Source organism: Pagrus major, chromosome 19, assembly GCF_040436345.1.
Source record: "Pagrus major chromosome 19, Pma_NU_1.0".
NCBI lineage: Eukaryota > Metazoa > Chordata > Actinopteri > Spariformes > Sparidae > Pagrus > Pagrus major.
This window is the reverse complement of record NC_133233.1, coordinates 25,611,737-25,630,771: the sequence shown is the minus strand read 5'-3', so window position 1 is coordinate 25,630,771 and position 19,035 is coordinate 25,611,737. Positions and strand designations below refer to the sequence as shown.

The 19,035-nt window shown below is 37.2% G+C and overlaps 1 protein-coding gene across 1 annotated transcript in view; it reads right to left on the bottom strand.

The window, feature by feature from the left end:
- The window catches only part of LOC141014612 (cadherin-6-like), a 47,867-nt gene that overhangs the window by 10,731 nt on the left and 18,101 nt on the right, over window positions 1-19,035 (bottom strand). Inside the window, 3 exon segments of the mRNA XM_073488472.1 lie at window positions 7,854-8,107; window positions 15,328-15,515; window positions 18,581-18,748. Of these exon segments, the coding sequence (XP_073344573.1) occupies window positions 7,854-8,107; window positions 15,328-15,515; window positions 18,581-18,748 (610 nt within the window).

Genomic DNA, 19,035 nt, shown 5'->3' with positions numbered 1-19,035 from the left:
AGTTAGTCAGAACACTTAGAATTACCATGACCTGGATGACTGAGAACTCACATCAACATAAATCAAAGACTAGTAAAGTTAAAGGTAGAATTAGTAGGATTTTGTCCCAGCTGTTCCTGAACGCACCACAAAGATAGTTGATTGTTGAGTCTCATTCCCAGGACGTCAAATAGCCACATTTTGGGTTGGTAAAGCGTCCCGAGCAGCAACAACGTGAGAAAATAAGAAAATCTCTGCAGATACGAGACACTAACACGCCTTTTCTCCACATTCCAGTCTCCCTCTCTGTCTATTTACGTCTTCCTACGTCTTTTAGGTCTTTGTTTCGTCTCGCTGATAGGTTGAAGTGATGTTGGGAAGGCGGCGTGCAATAACGCAAAATAAAAATAATCCATAATTCCCCTCAAATGCACCAAACTAAAGTAACGAGGCTGTTTTGAAAATGTGAGGAGGAGAAAGTTCAGATGTTTGTCTTAAAAATGAACTCTGAACTTTAAATTTAGCTCAGTTTTAACATTTTTCAGGCACTTTCGTGGATGAACAAAACTTAAACCTGAGCACGGATGACATTTTGAATTAATATTCGATCTCTGAAGTCCTGAGAGTTTTTCAATGTGTTTCCCAAAGTCTGCCCTTGGTAAGCTGACGACTGGAAACAGCATTTAGATTATCGCGGCACTAAAACGCTTCATTAAAACCAGGACTAATAAAAGTCTTTTAAGAGCTGGCAGCTGTTTAAGACGGGATGACCTGTCGGGAAAAGCTTTCAGACTTACGGATAATGTTCAAAAAACGCTTCTGTATGTAAAATTATTTCAGGTTGGAAAAACTTGAATACTGTTTCGTGTTTTAATGACTTTCATCAAACTAACATCGAATAGAAAACCTTCCATTATGATCCTGTCTTATCAGGTCTGTACATCTCCTGTCTTCTGAGGGTATTTTATGTCTGCATCCACGTCTGAATGTAAACGTGTCTTTGTGCTGTTGTGGCAAGCTAATAAAGATAACCGTCTCAGTGACTTCCTCATGCCAGGCAGCCCTCAGGCTTCCCGAGCCCTCCTCCTCCTCCTCCTCCTCCTCCTCCTCCTCCACTGTGCGGCTTTAAATGCCACGGGGTAGCTACCTCCTTGATGATGGGCGATAAAAGAGAATGATATCATATTTGACACCTGCAATAAAGTGGTGGAACTTCAACCTTGAGAGCCAACTCCCTTAGTGCATCATAAAAATGAAAAAGTCTTTGAGACGGAGTGGAAGGCGCTGCCCCACACCCCGTCGCCATTACTTCCATTTAGTAGAAGACTTGCATAATTTTTGTATCTCCAAGAAGGAAACTTTCGCCACATCTGTTACGTCTCCGTGTCGAGGCCTCATTACGTGTTTTTAACGCTGTGTTTGTGTTTATGCTGAAGACAAAGTTAATATTTAAATAATTCACCTAATGGGTGCTTTTAAATTGCATGATTATATAAAATTAATGAGTTCCACAAGTGTTGTGCATGAATACTTTTTCCCATTAAGGTGGTCCGAGACCACTTTGAATTGATGAAAGGGTGCCCAAAGAAAAATGAGGGGAAAAAAAAGTTATATTTCACCATTATTAGATTAAAAATTACTCCAGTTTGAAAGTGTGTAAGGGTAATTACTCATGTAATATCTGAGATTAAATATTCTGAACCCCAAGGTTGACTTAGAAGAGTCTCCCTGAGCCTTTCAGCTGAACCCAGAGTTATTATTATGCATACAAAGTACCTGATATTAATTGTACTTAAGTACTTCAAAAAGTATCTTATACATATATTTACATGTCTGTAGGCGTTATCCGATTCGTAGTTCGTTTTTTTTTTAAAATCTGATTGCTGATAAATAAAATTAATTTAGAAATCCACCGCTTTGTCCGTGATGCATCACGTAATCTGCAAAGTAACAAAATGTATTAGGTAAATGTTGTGGAGTGCAAATACTGTTACTTCGTTGCTTTTCATCACCTTATTATAAGAAACGTGGAAGCTCCAGAAAAAGCGAGTAAGTGAACCTTGAGTTCAGGATATTTTATCACCGTATGTGAATCTCTACAGTCAAATTCTTATTAAGGATTTTACTGTAACCTCAACTGAAAATGTTGCCCTGGTACAAACTCTTCCAGGTGTGATCTCACCTCTGGTTAGTTTGATTGGAAAACTGACTATTTTTTTTCGTTCTTTTGTTTTCTTTATCTCAGTCAGACAAAGAAACAATACGTCAGGCAGATTAGACTGATAAAATCAACTAAACAACCCCCTCGGTCCCTGCGCGCTCGCTGCTTCTAGGAAATTAAGTTTTTTAAGATTCTGTTATCAAAACTTTTAAAATCGAAGATTATTTGGACCTCAAATTTATCTCTGTGATCACAAAGTTTGGTTTCTCTTACGTCTCACATAATAAATTGCGACTAACTACTTACTCCATCTTCAGATACATAATTTACGCACAGTTTAAGATTGTTGGATGTGTTTTTCCTTTTTCGTTGGTTTCCATTCATGTTTGAAATCTAAATTCAAATCACGCTGCTTAAACTGCAAAACCACACAATGATGATGTTCTTATAAATAACTGAAGTAGACTTAATTAAATAATAAAACAATATTTTAATCTAAAATTGTGATCAGGAGCTTTTTCTTGTACTTCTATCTGTGTTTCACTGTTTGTTTCTTGTTGGTTTCAAACGTTCACTTTTAAACCAACATGGCTGAGAGGTCCAAAAGGTGCTCGGATGTGGTTGAAAGTTCTGGAAAGAAGATGGTAAGTGGAGCTCGAGTTAAAGAAGGTGCTCTCTCTGATGAACATCTAAAGTTTGATGTAAACACTGCAGCTATTGTGAAGCGAGGGCAACAGAGGATTCAACTTCACAAACCAAATTCCTTTATTCCGTCAGTCCCGTCATCCTCTGTCACTTTTATCAATCTGTCATCGAGAGCCTCCTGTGTTTTTTTTGGTTATTCATCTGCTGGTTTTACAGCCTCACAATGAAAGACAGAGACAAGTCTGAACAGCTTCCTGTGGACATGTCCCCGTCTTCATGTTAGCATCAGGGCGTCGTTACATTTTTCCTGCTTGTAAAACTAACCGCCAGTCGTCTTTTAAATTCTCTGTAGATGTTTTTTTGGGATTAATGAAGTTGTCTGTGTTTTCTGGGGAGTCAAATTTAACAGAAATGAATTAAAAAAAACAATGGTTTTCTTAAAAAGCAGTGGAAGTGAAACTTATATGACGTTTGGTAATCTGATTAAACTTTGCTAAAAGAACAGACTTTTTTTCTCCTAAAAAAAAAAAATTGCTCGATTTCAAAAAGATGAAAAAAAAAGATTTCACCTGAAAAAACGTTTTTTGTTTTTGCTTTTTCTCAGTTTCACAAACATAAATACATTTCTGCTGAAAATCTTTTTTCTCCTAAAAAACAACTTTTTTCTCTTGAAAAAAAAACTTTTTTCTCCTAAAAAAATAAATAAATTTTCTCCTAAAAAAAAAAACCTTTTTTCTCCTAAAAACCCATTTTTTTCTCCTAAAAAACCAACTTTTTTCTCCTAAAAACCAACTTTTTTTCTCCTAAAAAACAACTTTTTTCTCCTAAAAAACCCAACTTTTTTCTCCTAAAAAACCCAACTTTTTTCGACTAAAAAACCCAACTTTTTTCTCCTAAAAAACCCAACTTTTTCCTCCTAAAAAACAACTTTTTTCTCCTAAAAAACCCAACTTTTTTCTCCTAAAAAACCCAACTTTTTTCTCCTGAAAAACAACTTTTTTCTCCTAAAAAACCCAACTTTTTTCTCCTAAAAAACCCAACTTTTTTCTCTTAAAAAACGAACTTTTTTCTCCTAAAAAACCCAACTTTTTTCGACTAAAAAACCCAACTTTTTTCTCCTAAAAAACCCAACTTTTTTCTCCTGAAAAACAACTTTTTTCTCCTAAAAAACCCAACTTTTTTCTCCTAAAAAACAACTTTTTTCTCCTAAAAACCCAACTTTTTTCTACTAAAAAAACAGAAAAATTGCTCGGTTTCAAAAAGATGTTAAAAAAGATTTCACCTGAAAAAACGTTTTTTGTTTTTGCTTTTTCTCGGTTTCACAAACATAAAATACATTTTTGCTGAAAAGCTTTTTTCTCCTAAAAACCCAACTTTTTTCTCCTGAAAAACAACTTTTTTCTCCTAAAACCCCAAGTTTTTTCTCCTAAAAACCCAAGTTTTTTCTCCTAAAAACCCAAGTTTTTTCTCCTAAAAAACAACTTTTTTCTCCTAAAAAACCCAACTTTTTTCTCCTAAAAAACCCAACTTTTTTCTCCTGAAAAACAACTTTTTTCTCCTAAAAAACCCAACTTTTTTCTCCTAAAAAACCCAACTTTTTTCTCTTAAAAAACGAACTTTTTTCTCCTAAAAAACCCAACTTTTTTCTACTAAAAAAACAGAAAAATTGCTCGGTTTCAAAAAGATGTTAAAAAAGATTTCACCTGAAAAAACGTTTTTTGTTTTTGCTTTTTCTCGGTTTCACAAACATAAAATAAATTTTTGCTGAAAAGCTTTTTTCTCCTAAAAAACAACTTTTTTCTCCTGAAAAACAACTTTTTTCTCCTGAAAAACAACTTTTTTCTCCTAAAAACCCAACTTTTTTCTCCTAAAAAACAACTTTTTTCTCCTAAAAAACCAAGTTTTTTCTCCTGAAAAACAACTTTTTTCTCCTAAAAACCCAAGTTTTTTCTCCTAAAAACCCAAGTTTTTTCTCCTAAAAACCCAAGTTTTTTCTCCTAAAAAACCCAAGTTTTTTCACCTGAAAAAACGTTTTTTGTTTTTGCTTTTTCTCGGTTTCACAAACATAAAATAAATTTTTGCTGAAAAGCTTTTTTCTCCTAAAAAACAACTTTTTTCTCCTGAAAAACAACTTTTTTCTCCTGAAAAACAACTTTTTTCTCCTAAAAACCCAACTTTTTTCTCCTAAAAACCCAACTTTTTTCTCCTAAAAAACAACTTTTTTCTCCTAAAAACCCAAGTTTTTTCTCCTAAAAACCCAAGTTTTTTCTCCTAAAAAACCCAAGTTTTTTCTCCTAAAAAACACTTTTTTCTCCTAAAAAACAACTTTTTTCTCCTAAAAAACCCAAGTTTTTTCTCCTAAAAAAACAACTTTTTTCTCCTAAAAAACCCAAGTTTTTTCTCCTAAAAAAACAACTTTTTTCTCCTAAAAACCCAAGTTTTTTCTCCTAAAAAAACAACTTTTTTCTCCTAAAAAACCAAGTTTTTTCTCCTAAAAACCCAAGTTTTTTCTCCTAAAAACCCAAGTTTTTTCTCCTAAAAAAACAAGTTTCTTCCCCTCAAAAACCCAAGTTTTTTCTCCTAAAAAAACAACTTTTTTCTCCTAAAAAACAAGTTTTTTCTCCTAAAAATTCCAACTTTTTTCTCCTAAAAAAATAAGTTTTTTCTCTTAAAAAACAACTTTTTTCTCCTAAAAAAACACCTTTTTTTCCCTCCTATGCTCCTTGGCATATTTTGTTTCATTTTATTGTATTTTATTCTTGTTTCGTTCATTACTCATCTATTTTTGTGTCTAAATGTCTCTGTATTTTTAGTATGTCAAACAAATTGCCTCTGGTGGGATTAATAAAGTTGTCTGGGTCTTCTGGGGTGTCAAATTTAACAGAAATGAATAAAACACATTAAAAAAACAATGGTTGTCTTAAAAAGCGGTGAAAGTGAAACTTATATGACTTTTGGTAATTTGATTAAAGGTGCAATATGTAAGAATCACCAGAGTAGCGGCTAACAGCGGCTTCCTGTAACTAGTTAGCTCAGGCTAGCTGGTTAACATGCTAACTTCAGTAGATATCTCTGCAACACAATACATTAAAAATCTCTGACAAAACTTCAGCTGTTGAAAATTTAGGTTGCCTTCTGAATTCTTACACGTTGCACCTTTAAAATGAAGCGACATGGCTTCGGTACCTGACGAGACTGTTCTTGTCGTCGGGATCGGACGTGCTGACGGAGCCGAAAACCCAAGTTTTTTCTCCTAAAAACCCAAGTTTTTTCTCCTAAAACCCAAGTTTTTTCTCCTAAAAACCCAACTTTTTTCTCCTAAAAACCCAAGTTTTTTCTCCTAAAACCCAACTTTTTTCTCCTAAAAAACAACTTTTTCTCTTAAAAAAACGACTTTTTTCTCCTAAAAAAACAGAAAAATTGCTCGGTTTCAAAAAGATGTTAAAAAAGATTTCACCTGAAAAAACGTTTTTTGTTTTTGCTTTTTCTCGGTTTCACAAACATAAAATAAATTTTTGCTGAAAAGCTTTTTTCTCCTAAAAACCCAAGTTTTTTCTCCTAAAAACCCAAGTTTTTTCTCCTAAAAAACAACTTTTTCTCCTAAAAAAACAACTTTTTTCTCCTAAAAAAAAAACAACAACTTTTTTCTCTTAAAAAAAACACCTTTTTTTCCCTCCTATGCTCCTTGGCATATTTTGTTTCATTTTATTGTATTTTATTCTTGTTTCATTCATTACTCATCTATTTTTGTGTCTAAATGTCTCTGTATGTTAAGTATGTCAAACAAATTGCCTCTGGTGGGATTAATAAAGTTGTCTGGGTCTTCTGGGGTGTCAAATTTAACAGAAATGAATAAAACACATTAAAAAAACAATGGTTGTCTTAAAAAGCAGTGAAAGTGAAACTTATATGACTTTTGGTAATCTGATTAAAGGTGCAATATGTAAGAATCACCAGAGTAGCGGCTAACAGTGGCTTCCTGTAACTAGTTAGCTCAGGCTAGCTGGTTAACATGCTAACTTCAGTAGATATCTCTGCAACACAATACATTAAAAATCTCTGACAAAACTTCAGCTGTTGAAAATTTAGGTTGCCTTCTGAATTCTTACACGTTGCACCTTTAAAATGAAGAGACATGGCTTCGGTACCTGACGAGACTGTTCTTGTCGTCGGGATCGGACGTGCTGACGGAGCCGAAAACCCAAGTTTTTTCTCCTAAAAACCCAAGTTTTTTCTCCTAAAACCCAAGTTTTTTCTCCTAAAAACCCAACTTTTTTCTCCTAAAAACCCAAGTTTTTTCTCCTAAAAAACAACTTTTTCTCTTAAAAAAACGACTTTTTTCTCCTAAAAAAACAGAAAAATTGCTCGGTTTCAAAAAGATGTTAAAAAAGATTTCACCTGAAAAAACGTTTTTTGTTTTTGCTTTTTCTCGGTTTCACAAACATAAAATAAATTTTTGCTGAAAAGCTTTTTTCTCCTAAAAACCCAAGTTTTTTCTCCTAAAAAACAACTTTTTCTCCTAAAAAAACAACTTTTTTCTCCTAAAAAAAAAACAACAACTTTTTTCTCTTAAAAAAAACACCTTTTTTTCCCTCCTATGCTCCTTGGCATATTTTGTTTCATTTTATTGTATTTTATTCTTGTTTCGTTCATTACTCATCTATTTTTGTGTCTAAATGTCTCTGTATGTTAAGTATGTCAAACAAATTGCCTCTGGTGGGATTAATAAAGTTGTCTGGGTCTTCTGGGGTGTCAGATTTAACAGAAATGAATAAAAAATATTTAAAAAAACAATGGTTGTCCTAAAAAGCAGTGAAAGTGAAACTTATATGACTTTTGGTAATCTGATTAAAGGTGCAATATGTAAGAATCACCAGAGTAGCGGCTAACAGCGGCTTCCTGTAACTAGTTAGCTCAGGCTAGCTGGTTAACATGCTAACTTCAGTAGATATCTCTGCAACACAATACATTAAAAATCTCTGACAAAACTTCAGCTGTTGAAAATTTAGGTTGCCTTCTGAATTCTTACACGTTGCACCTTTAAAATGAAGAGACATGGCTTCGGTACCTGACGAGACTGTTCTTGTCGTCGGGATCGGACGCGCTGACGGAGCCGATGACGGTGTTCCTGGCGGCGTCTTCTTTGACCTCCATGACGTAGCTGGCGCGCTCGAACACCGGTGGCTCGTCCACGTCCTCCACGACGATCTTGACGGTGGCCTCGTCCCTGAAGGGCCCCACGGAGAAGAAGCGGGGGTTGATGTGGGCGTTCTCCACCTGAACGCGGAGGCTGTACTGACGCTTCCTCTCAAAGTCCAGCGGCTGCGGAAAAAAAACAGAAAGAAAGATGCACTCGTGAGATCTTTAACATTCTGTAACTTGAGTTGTTTTGTTTTCTCCTCATCCTGTTTTTTCTTTTACTTTTAAACAGTCATTTGTATGCAGCCACACGTTCTGCTGTTGATTTTGCGGGAAACTAATATCCAGAGACCATCCTGCCATGTTTAATTTCAGGTCAGATTGGGGGATTTTATTCATTAAACTGACAATCTTTTCCAGAGCATCGTCTAATGAGCGCGTGCGGAGGGGGCTCAGCGTCTTGTTCAAGGACACTAACAAGACTTTTGATGGACACACATGGGCTGCTGCACAGATCAGACCTCTGTGCTCTTTTGGACATGTAAAAGCCTTCCACTTAACGGCCCTCCACGTCCTGAATAATGTGACTGATGTGGCATTTTGGTGGAAGACTTACATGACAACAACACGGTCGGATTAATGGACAAAACCGGCACTCGTGCTGCTATTAAAAAGAGGCTTTTTATCCAGGGAGTCTGGCTGGAGAAAGCAAGTTTTACTGTATGGAGTCTTATTTTACATTTGTTTCCTTGTCTGTGTTTCTTTAGGCTGTGAAACAAAGACACAACAACTTCTTGGATGTTTTTTTTGTGTGCTTTTTCAGCTTGGTTTCCTGATCCCCAACACTCTCTATGAAACAATCAATCAAAGTCGTCTCTCTGTGTGTGTGCTGGGTGACATCTGTTCATTTCGCTTGTGTTTTTTCTGGTTAAATGAAGAGATCAGTGCATCAGATCAGCACTCAAGCAACAGAGGAAATATAGTTTGGAGTGCAACGCAGAGAAAACATTTACTATTTTACTCTAAGGGCGCATCAAGGTTGGACACATTTTCTACATTTGCATCTACGAGCGAGGCTGATTAGTAAAAAGACTCAAAAGAGCTACGACGTGGGAAAATAAAATAATATGATGACTAGTATTCTGCTGAAGGACACATCTGTCGAGCACTTCTATGTTTGTATTTTAGTTCGCTGAATAATTCATTGGACAGATGACTGTAAAAAAAGACACTTTTTCAAACTTTTTTTACAGAAAAAGACACGGAAGTCCTCGAGCTGATGCAGCACCTGTGTTAAAAGTTTTTCTACGCACACAGCACATGATGTGTTAAATTTGAAAGTTGTGTACAAGGAGAAACATGGAAATAATGACCCTCCTGAAGATGTTACTATCTCTACTTTCTTTGCCAGTAAATACATGTAAATGCGGGTAATTTAATGTATATTTATGCTTGACCTTTTCTGTCAGTGCACAGGCTTTCATTTTTACCCATTTGTCAACTTAAAAGGAAGCAGCTTTGTTATTTTTTTTCATGTATGATCCCTTATTATCCTGCATCTACCGTACACCGCTCTTACATCCTTAAATTTATGGTCTGTGCTCGCTGATTAGTAGACCCGACTCCTGCAAGATTGCCAGTGTTTTTCTGTCGTTGTGCATTTAAGCACAGGTTGGTGGTATGCTTCTGCTTTTATGTTTCCTTTTTCTGAACTTGAAGGTATCCCCCTATTGATGGAAATAATTGGGGAGCGGTGCATTTTAATGAATGTGTGCGCCCGGCCGCCGAGCAGGAGCAGCTGGATCAGAGCGAGCCTCCCCCCCACCTCTCTCGCAAGGCTGCCTACTGTACATATGAAAGGACGCCGGGGTCCGTGATCGCTGGAAACAGCCAATGAAAGCTTGAAAAATCCACATGGAACGAGCCGTTTTTCTGAAGCCATGAATAATAACATAATATGAGTCAGTGATTTTCGCCGCTTCTTGTTAAGGCGGGGGGGATGGGGGGGGAACAGCACGTCAATGGGAGGAATGTGTTGCTTTGAAGGACCGGTACAAGCAGAGATGGGACGCACTCCCACTTGACAAGCCCATTTAATTAGTAAGTTCAGAATTAGGGCATGCTCACTCCCCACACACACACTCTGCCCGCTCACCACATCCACAGCACATCCACTACAGCACCGCAGCGGCTACAAAAGGCAATTATGTCATCCTCCACTTAATGATGGCATGATGGAAGCGATCGATCGCAGGCTGCAGAGAGGGCCGCTTGATAAGGCAACTGCCAGATTCTGTTGAATACATCAGAAACACACCGCAGCACATCGCTGAACGCTGCGATCCATACTGAGCATCAATATTTCTGCTTTGGTCTCAGCTGAGAGGAAGAATGAATCTCACTCTAAACACATGTACTGGGAGTGTGGGCAAGAGTAAGTTGGAAACTAATAACTCCACTGTCCATCTTCTGCCTGTCAGAGCATATGGAAATAAAAAGTTTCTCCGGCTTTATTGAGTGCAGTTCATTGTGTTGTGTTTTTTTTGAAGAGTCTCCGACACTAATAAAACCAAGATGAAACTGAAACTATGTGATATTTCTTACATTTAGTCACATTAATAAGGGTAGTATGATGAAATTGTTATCATGCTGGCCATAACAAATGAACATGAACTTAAAACTGTTTGTTCCATTCAATAGGCCTGATGTAATCAGAGATAATGTTATAATTATTTATTTACTAAATAAAAAGGATGCATTCCTTTAACTTATAATCCCAAAGATTTCATGAACCCCATTTTTGAAGCTTTTTATGGCTGAGACGTTTTAATCTTTAGACGTCAGTAACATTTTATAATAACCATCATTAATAAATGGAAAAGATAGTCAATAAAACTTAATAGTTATTTCACTGTGAATCGGCCAATATAGGCCTATCACAGATATATCCGTATCATATAGCAAAGTGAATATATAGCAAGTGAAGAATTATTATTATTTATTTATTTTGTTTGATCTAATTTGATTTCTCTCCTGTGTTTGTGACTTGAGAACTGGTGGAAAAACAAAACATAAGTTTTGCCAGGATGATCTTTCTGAAGTTCTTTATTTATTTTTTTTCAATCTCTTTCCAGAGAACACATTTTTTTTAATGTGTGAAACCAAGTGAAAAGAAAAAATTCAGGAGAAAAACTTTTTTTTTTTCATGTGTGCACAGATAAATCGAAACTCCCCTGAAAGAAAACATGAATGCTTTTTATCCTATTCAGAACATGAGACAGTGCACTTCAGCCTCCTGTGGTCAAAATGAGTATCACAAAACACACACTTGAACGAAATAACAAAATAAGCTTTTTCCTCCTGCCGTAACTGAAAAAAATGTTTTTCGTCTACATACTTTTTTTTCCATTTGGTTTCAGACATGACTTTTTTTTCCTGTAAAAAAATACTACTGGTTTCAAATATGAACAAAAGACTTTAAAAAATGTATCTGGGAATAATTTTTTTTCCTGAAAAAAACTGAATTTTATTTTTAATTTAGTTTCAAATTTCAAACAATTTTTTTCTCCTAAAAAACCCTGTAAGAAAAACCCTTTTTCTCTTTAAAAATCAAACTTTTTTTCTCTCAAAAAACAAACTTTTTTCTCCTAAAAAACAAACTTTTTTCTCCTAAAAAACAAACTTTTTTCTCCTAAAAAACAAACTTTTTTCTCCTAAAAAATATTTTTTTTCTCCTAAAAATTTTTTTTTTCTCGTAAGAAAAGTTTTTCTCCTTAAAAGACAAACTTTTTCTCGTAAAACACCCTTTTTTTCCTAAAAAAACCAAACTTTTCCTCCAAACAAAACCCCACTTTTTTCCTCCTAAAAAAACAAACTTTTTTTTTCTCCTAAAAAAAGAAATTGTTTTCCTCCTAAAAAAACCTGTGTGTGTGTGAAACTGAGTGAAAAAAAACTTGTTTTTTCAGGAGGAAAAAGGTTTTTTTTTCAGCAGAAAAAAATTCCAGATACATTTTTATGTTTGTGAAACCTGAAAAAAAACAAAACAAAACAAAAACGTTTTTTCAGGGGAAATCTTTTTTTTCATCTTTTTCATGCGTGAAAGAAACCCAACTTTTCTTTTAGGAGAAAAAAAAGTTTTTATCAGGAGAAAAAAGTTTGTTTTTTAGGAGAAAAAAACATTTATTTCTCGTAAGAAAAAAACTTTTTTCTCCTAAAAAACTAACTTTTTCTCATAAGAAACCCCTTTTTCTCTTTAAAAATCAAACTTTTTTTCTCTCAAAAAACAAACTTTTTTCTCCTAAAAAAACATTTTTTTTCTCCTAAAAAAAAAGTTTTCCTCCTAAAAAAAAAAGGAAATTTCATGTGTGAAACTGAGTGGAAAAAAACTTGTTGTTTTTTCAGGAGGAAAAAAGTGTTTTTTTCCAGCAGAAAAAAATACATTAGTTAAATACATACAAAGATACATTTTTATGTTTGTGAAACCTGAAAAACAAAAACAAAAAACCACCAAAAACGTTTTTTCAGGGGAAATCTTTTTTTCTCATCTTTTTGAAACCAAGCAATTTTTTTCTTTTAGGAGAAATTTAAAATTTCATGCGTGAAAGAAACCTTTTGGAGAAAAAGTTATTTTAGGAGAAAAAACTGTTTTTATCAGAAGAAAAAAGTTTGTTTTTTTAGGAGAATTTTTTTTTTTTTCCTCAAGAGAGTTATCAGCAGAAAAAATTCCAAATAAATATTTTTATCCGAGCAATTTTTTTTTTTTTAGGAGAAAAAAACTTTTTTTTTAGGAGAAAAAAACTTTTTTTTTTTAGGAGAAAAAAAAACTTTTTTTTTTAGGAGAAAAAAAAACTTTTTTTTTAGGACAAAAAAAAGTTTATTTCAGGAGGAAAAAAGTTTTTTTCAGGAGGAAAAAATTCCAGATAAATGTTTTTATGTTTGTGAAACCAGGTGGGGAGTGAGTATTTCATGTTTGAAACTGAGCAATTATTTATTTTTTTAGGAGAAAAAAGTTTTTATTTTAGATGAAATTTTTTTTTTCTTTTAGGATAAAAAACTTTTTTTTTTAAAGGAGAAATAAAGGTTTTTTTTTCAGGAGAAAAAAAGGGGTTTTTTTTAGGAGAAAAAAAAAAAGTTATTTTAAGCAGAAAAAAATTCGAGATACAGTTTTTTTAAACTGAGTGAAAAAAAACATCTCAGGAGAAAAAAGTTTGTTTTTTCAGGAGGAAAAAAGTTATTTTCAGCAGAAAAAAATTCCAGATACATGTTTGTGAAACTGGGTGGGTTTATGTGAGCAATTTTTTATTTTCTTTAGGAGAAAAAAAGGTTTTTTTAGGAGAAAAAAGTTATTTCAGGAGGAAAAAATTCCAGATACATTTTTTTTTCATGTTTGAAAACGAGCAACTTCTTTTTTAGGAGATAAAAACGCTTTTTTTAGGAGGAAAAAAAAGTTTGTTTTAAGGAGAAAAAAATTTTTTTATCAGGAGAAAAAAAGTTAGCTTTTTTGGAGAAAAAAAAAGTTGTTTTTTTCGGAGAAAAAAAAAGTTGTTTTTTTCGTAGAAAAAAAGTTTATTTCAGGAGGAAAAAATTCCAGATAAATGTTTTTGTTTGTGAAACCAGGTGGGGAGTGAGTATTTCATGTTTGAAACCGAGCAATTATTTATTTCTTAGGAGAAAAAACTTTTTATTTTAGGTGAATTTTTTTTTCTTTTAGGATAAAAAACTTTTTTTTTTAAGGAGAAATAAACGTTTTTTTCAGGAGAAAAAAAGTTTGCTTTTTTAGGAGAAAAAAGTTTGCTTTTTTAGGAGAAAAAAGTTTGCTTTTTTAGGAGAAAAAAGTTACTTTCAGCAGAAAAAAAATCAAGATAAATTTTTTTTTATGTTTGTGAAACCGGGTGGGGAGTGAGTATTTCATGTGGAACCTTTTTTCATGTTTGAAACAGAGCAATTATTTATGTTTTTAGGAGAACAAAAAAAAAAAAATTTTTAGGAGAACTACTGTTTGATAACCATATTTGAGGGTTCATGGCAAAAGATGTCTGTATATCTGCCGATATCATATGCTTTTACTCCCTAAAATCGGTATCAGCATCAGCCCCAAAAATGAAATATGAGTCAGGCTCAAAGGAACATAGGTTGCAAGTTTATAATAGCCGTCCAAATAATGTTTATAGATCAAATAGAGTATTTACTAACCATTTACAAAGGATTAAAACATCAGTTTGAACTTTACGATAAACAATTAGTTAATTAATGGTTCATGAATCATTTTATGGCTTATTAACTGAAGTTTAATTCACTATAGTTTTTACCAAATATTAATGATGGGTGATCTCATTTATAGTGGTGGGGTCCGCCCCCCAGAGCTGGATTCAAAATGCTTTCAAACACACGTGATCCGAGGAAATGTGTGCTGCTGCTGCTGCTTCACATTATTTCTTTTTTTTTTTCCACTGGCAAAACAGTGGGTGGCTTTTATTGTGAACCAGTCAAACACATCTGTCACCGCAGTTAGCGCTGACTGTGATCGTTCATCAAAAACATGGTAATTTTGGGGATTTTTTTTGACAGCGGATCAGTTCTTGATATCTCAGGATAACAAGAGAGAGAAAGCGCCGGCACAGTGAGACGTTAGGTGACGAGCTGGAGGCGACAGCTCTTCAGCAAGGTAACCGACTCCACTGTACCCTGCTTTTGGCTGTTTTGCCGAACTCTTTCGGTGCAGTGTCCATGAAATCAGGTTGTGTTTGCTAATGACATGATGCGTAAAGTATAAGGATTGACTGACTTCGTCACAACAGCAGTTCGTTTGGCTGAGCTGTACACAGATGCACTGGTTGCTTTTTCTGTTGTATTTCTGACAGACTAGCTGTACTAGGAGTGTTTCCTGTAGTATTACACCACACTTGCTGCAACCACCAGTAACTACTGGTGACATCAAATCACCCAGACTAAAATCTTAAGGATCTTAACTTTAATGTCTTATCTTTGTTTCATGTAGCGCAGGCTGTTACGCAGCCTGTGAAGACAGCTGTATTGATTCAAACAGAAGCGTATCTGTTCTTTCAGACAGGCGTAAGACAAATGACTGAAAATCACATGTGAAACGTCTCTGAAGGCTTTATTGTGAGGCCCCAATATGCTCGACCAATCAGAGGGTTAGTGCAGCCTGACAGGCGAGGTCCAGGGCGAAAAAAAAGAAACAAAGCACTCATTGTTGCTCATGAAGCTCACAGCTGTAATAGCTGCAAATAATGAGCATATCAATGTTTTTATCAAGAGGGCTCTTTTAGTCGTGAACAAACGGAAACTGTCATAATGGAGGGTGACAAATTATATTTTGAAAAGAGAGGAAGAAACTACCCCTCACTCGCGTGGCCTCGTTACACCCCTCACCGATCACTGACCTTCCTCAGCACAATGATGCCGTCCTGCGTGCTCCTGTTGGTGGTGATATCAAACATGCCGGGGCCGTCGCTCCCGATGATCCTGTAGTCCATCTCCGCGTTCTCTCCGATGTCGGCGTCCATGGCCCGGATCACCCCCACCGTCCCTCCGAGCTCAACGGACTCGGGCACTCTGAACTCGTAAAGGGCTGCAAAGAGAGAGTTTGTATCTTTGTGATTGGGTGGCTGCATGAAATGTTGTGAGATGTAGATAAAAGAAGACAGTATAGAAAGAAAGCTTCAGGAGTGTCAGAGATCGAGTGTGGGAACAAAGCCGTGACAAGTTAGATCTTACATTTATGTCTGTTTTCTGCTTTCCACACAAATGTGCTATTAATGGCTTCTTCTTCTATGCTAGGGGTCCGTCTACGAAACAAAACACGTGTTATGTGGGGAGAGCTGGACAGCTCTAGAGGAGAGAGTCAGGTGCAGAGCCTGACGTTCTGGAGGGATAAACACCTGGAGTCACATCAGATTCTGCTCTGGTCCAACGGGAGGAGAGCTCAGAGATTACCTTTTAACTTCTGGGATTAAAAAGTGGATTTATCTTCACTCCTGTTTATCAACCTGACTGCAGCAGTGATCTGGAGGTGACCTCCATTGTCGGGTGTTTCTGTTCTGTAATGTTGACTGCTGACTGGAGCTGGAGGGGAAATGTACTTTACTTCATGAACGTAACGTTACAGAACCAGAACCAGAGAACCAGAGTCTCTGCTGAGTGCTGAGTTGAGTCAGAGGCTGACCTGAATTCAAACAGATGCACACAGCCTTGCGCAAGTAACACAAGGTGAAATTTGTTTCGCTGGTGATGAACAAGCCTTGAAACAACCGCCATTACTGACGAAAATCTACAAATAGACAAATGTTGACGGATGTTTTTAAGTTTTATTCAAGTTACTTTTAGTACTTTTAGTTAGCAGACTTCCTTCCTCATTATCTGACTCTCTCCTGGAAGAAGAGTCGGGTGCAGAGCCAGACCTTCTAGAGGAATAAACACCAGGAGTCAAGAGGAGGAGAGTGCAGAGATTACTTTTTTAACCACTGCTGATGAAAATCTGGTTTGACTCGGGCACAAATCTTCACAGACGAGGTCATGTTTTTGAGTTTTAGTCACCCTACCTTTAGTCTTGTTCACTGACTTCCTTTCAAACTCTTTGACTCTCTCCTGGAAGTTAAAGTAACACGAGTGAGGCGACTACATGAAATGCAACTTGGATTTCTTTGGTTTGAACATTGTTGGAAACATTGGGGATAATGTAAGCAGCCTACACAAGTCAACAACATTTTTCATTCATTCAGGAATGTTACATATTATATCTAAGAAGCCCTGAAATTCACCCCAAGATTAACCCACAAACAACCCATAAGACAGACCAGAGAAAAAAAAGAAACAACACCACTTCTGACACCCAATCGAGTGTCACAACCCAAGTAGTTTTTTTTATGACCCTGTTAGTGGAAAAAAGAGAGCGCGAGCGAGTGAGTCAGACGGCAAGAATACAGGACTCAGGGAGAGAGAGTGAGTCAGAGCCAATCAGAGAGCCGGGGGAGGGAGAGTGTGTGAAAGGGAGAGGGTGAGTGGGAGATTTAGTGCTGCAACATTTGTAGATCAGCGTGTGGAGCACACATTTCTTATGCAGTAAAACACATTTCCAAAACAGACATTCAGGCTTTCACGGAAGTCGCTACGAGCGGTATCGACTCCGAGGTTTAGGATGTGACATAAATTCAGGGCCAATTTGCTCAACATAAATTAATTGCTTCTTCCTCTTCTGCTTTCTTTTATTTTTTTATTTTGATTCTGTAAGATGATTTCCTGGTTTCGAGGCAGACAAATTGATGGCTGCCTGTCGGCCGCGGCGGCCCCAGCTGCATCTCGTATGCTTAAATAAATAGCCGGACTGCAGCAGGGGAGCGGGCGTGATATACACACAGCCTGCGGAGACAAACAGCACTGACACACTAATAAAACATGCTGACAGTGTTTTGGCAACGCCTGAGTCGGCAGGTCTCCGTGACGCTGACACTTGCCTCCACACACACACACACACAAACACACACACATTCGCACACATACACTGAAAGGGACGCACAACGAGAAGGTTTCCCTAGGCTAACAGGTATTTAGCATTGGGTGGAAAAGAAGAGGCATCACTCCGGCAGACAACAATGATATCGCTTCCTGACACTCTACCTCCTCTGGGTGTCCCATTACAATATCTCTTCCTCTTCCTCCCTCTTTCAATCTTCCCCTCTGTCTGTCTCACCCCCCCTCCCTCCATCACAGGCCTGTCTTTCTGTCGCCCGCATCACTCTTCCCCTTTCTTTTCCTCTATCTTCCCCTCCTGTCACCTCCTCCATCCCCGTCGTATCCATCTCCCTCCGTCCCCTCTCGCTGCTCATTCATTGGCGGAGGAGGCTGAGATGACAGCGTCTGTCTCACCCCTCCACCCTCCCCCCAGCCACGAGCTTGGTGGGAGGAGGGAGTGATAAATGGGGGGACGGCGGGAGATCTGCGGTCGCGTGCCGTACTGTTTCGCCCACTGTACAGTCGCCGCTCGCTGTTAGTGAGGGGGAAACACGACGACACCAGTAATCTGTCAGTCTGATCTGCCTGCCTTCGCCGTTTGCCAGATGCATGAGAGGAAGTGAGACGGGAGGAGGGAGGAGGGAGGAGGAAGGGGGGTGAGAGAAGAAAAGGGAGACAACGTGTGAGACTGAAAGTGAGTAGGAAGGGAGAAGAAAGGAAGGATTGATGATTGATGAGCGGGAGGGTAACAAAAAGAAGTATAAAGTGCACCAAGGACAGTTGGAGCACTAAATTGAGAACATTGGTTTTTATGGAGTAAAAGGGAGGAAAAAGAAAGACTTAATAGCGGGAGATAGACAAAGAGAGTAGAAGAGTGGGGGAGATAAAGCTCTGCGAATGTACTCTGTTCATTTAATAGGGATTACAGGGCTGATCTGATGCACTTTGCAGGACCCTTCGCTCTGTCATATGGCTCTATATTTAATTATTCGCTGCCTTTAAGAGGCCCGCCTTAGTCGCACGAAACACCCAGAGCTCCCTGCAATAATCCAAATTCATTTTGATACTGACACCAGATGGGGGCTGCCTGCCTGGCACCGGCTCACACTGACAAGTGGTTTCCATGAGCACTGGTCAGTGTGTGTGTGTGTGTGTGTGTGTGGGTGTGCAGGAGGCTGGACTCACTCTTGGTGAAGCGTGGCGGGTTGTCGTTGACATCAGAGAGGGTGATGCTGACTGTCGTGGTTCCCGAGAGTCCGCCCATCTGTCCGGCCATGTCTTTAGCCTGGATCACGACCTGGTAGTTTTCTTTGACTTCTCGGTCCATGCCGGGCAGGGCGGTCTTGATCAGGCCTGAGGAAAAACACACAGGAAAAGTCTGTGTGATCATTTCAAGTGTATTTGTACTATTTACACAGCCCAATATCATAAATCTACGGAAGGCCTTATGGGTCATGTGTTGAACATGTCTTCCCTCCGTTTTCTCAAGATCACAAGTTATTTAACAGTCGACGTTTCAGCCAAAACGCCATCAATTCTCTTATTTCAGAATTCAAAATGTTTTAATTTGCGGCTTTTCTTTTGTCACGTAAGATAGAAAACTGAATATCTCTGGGTTGTGAACGGATCGTCTGACAAAA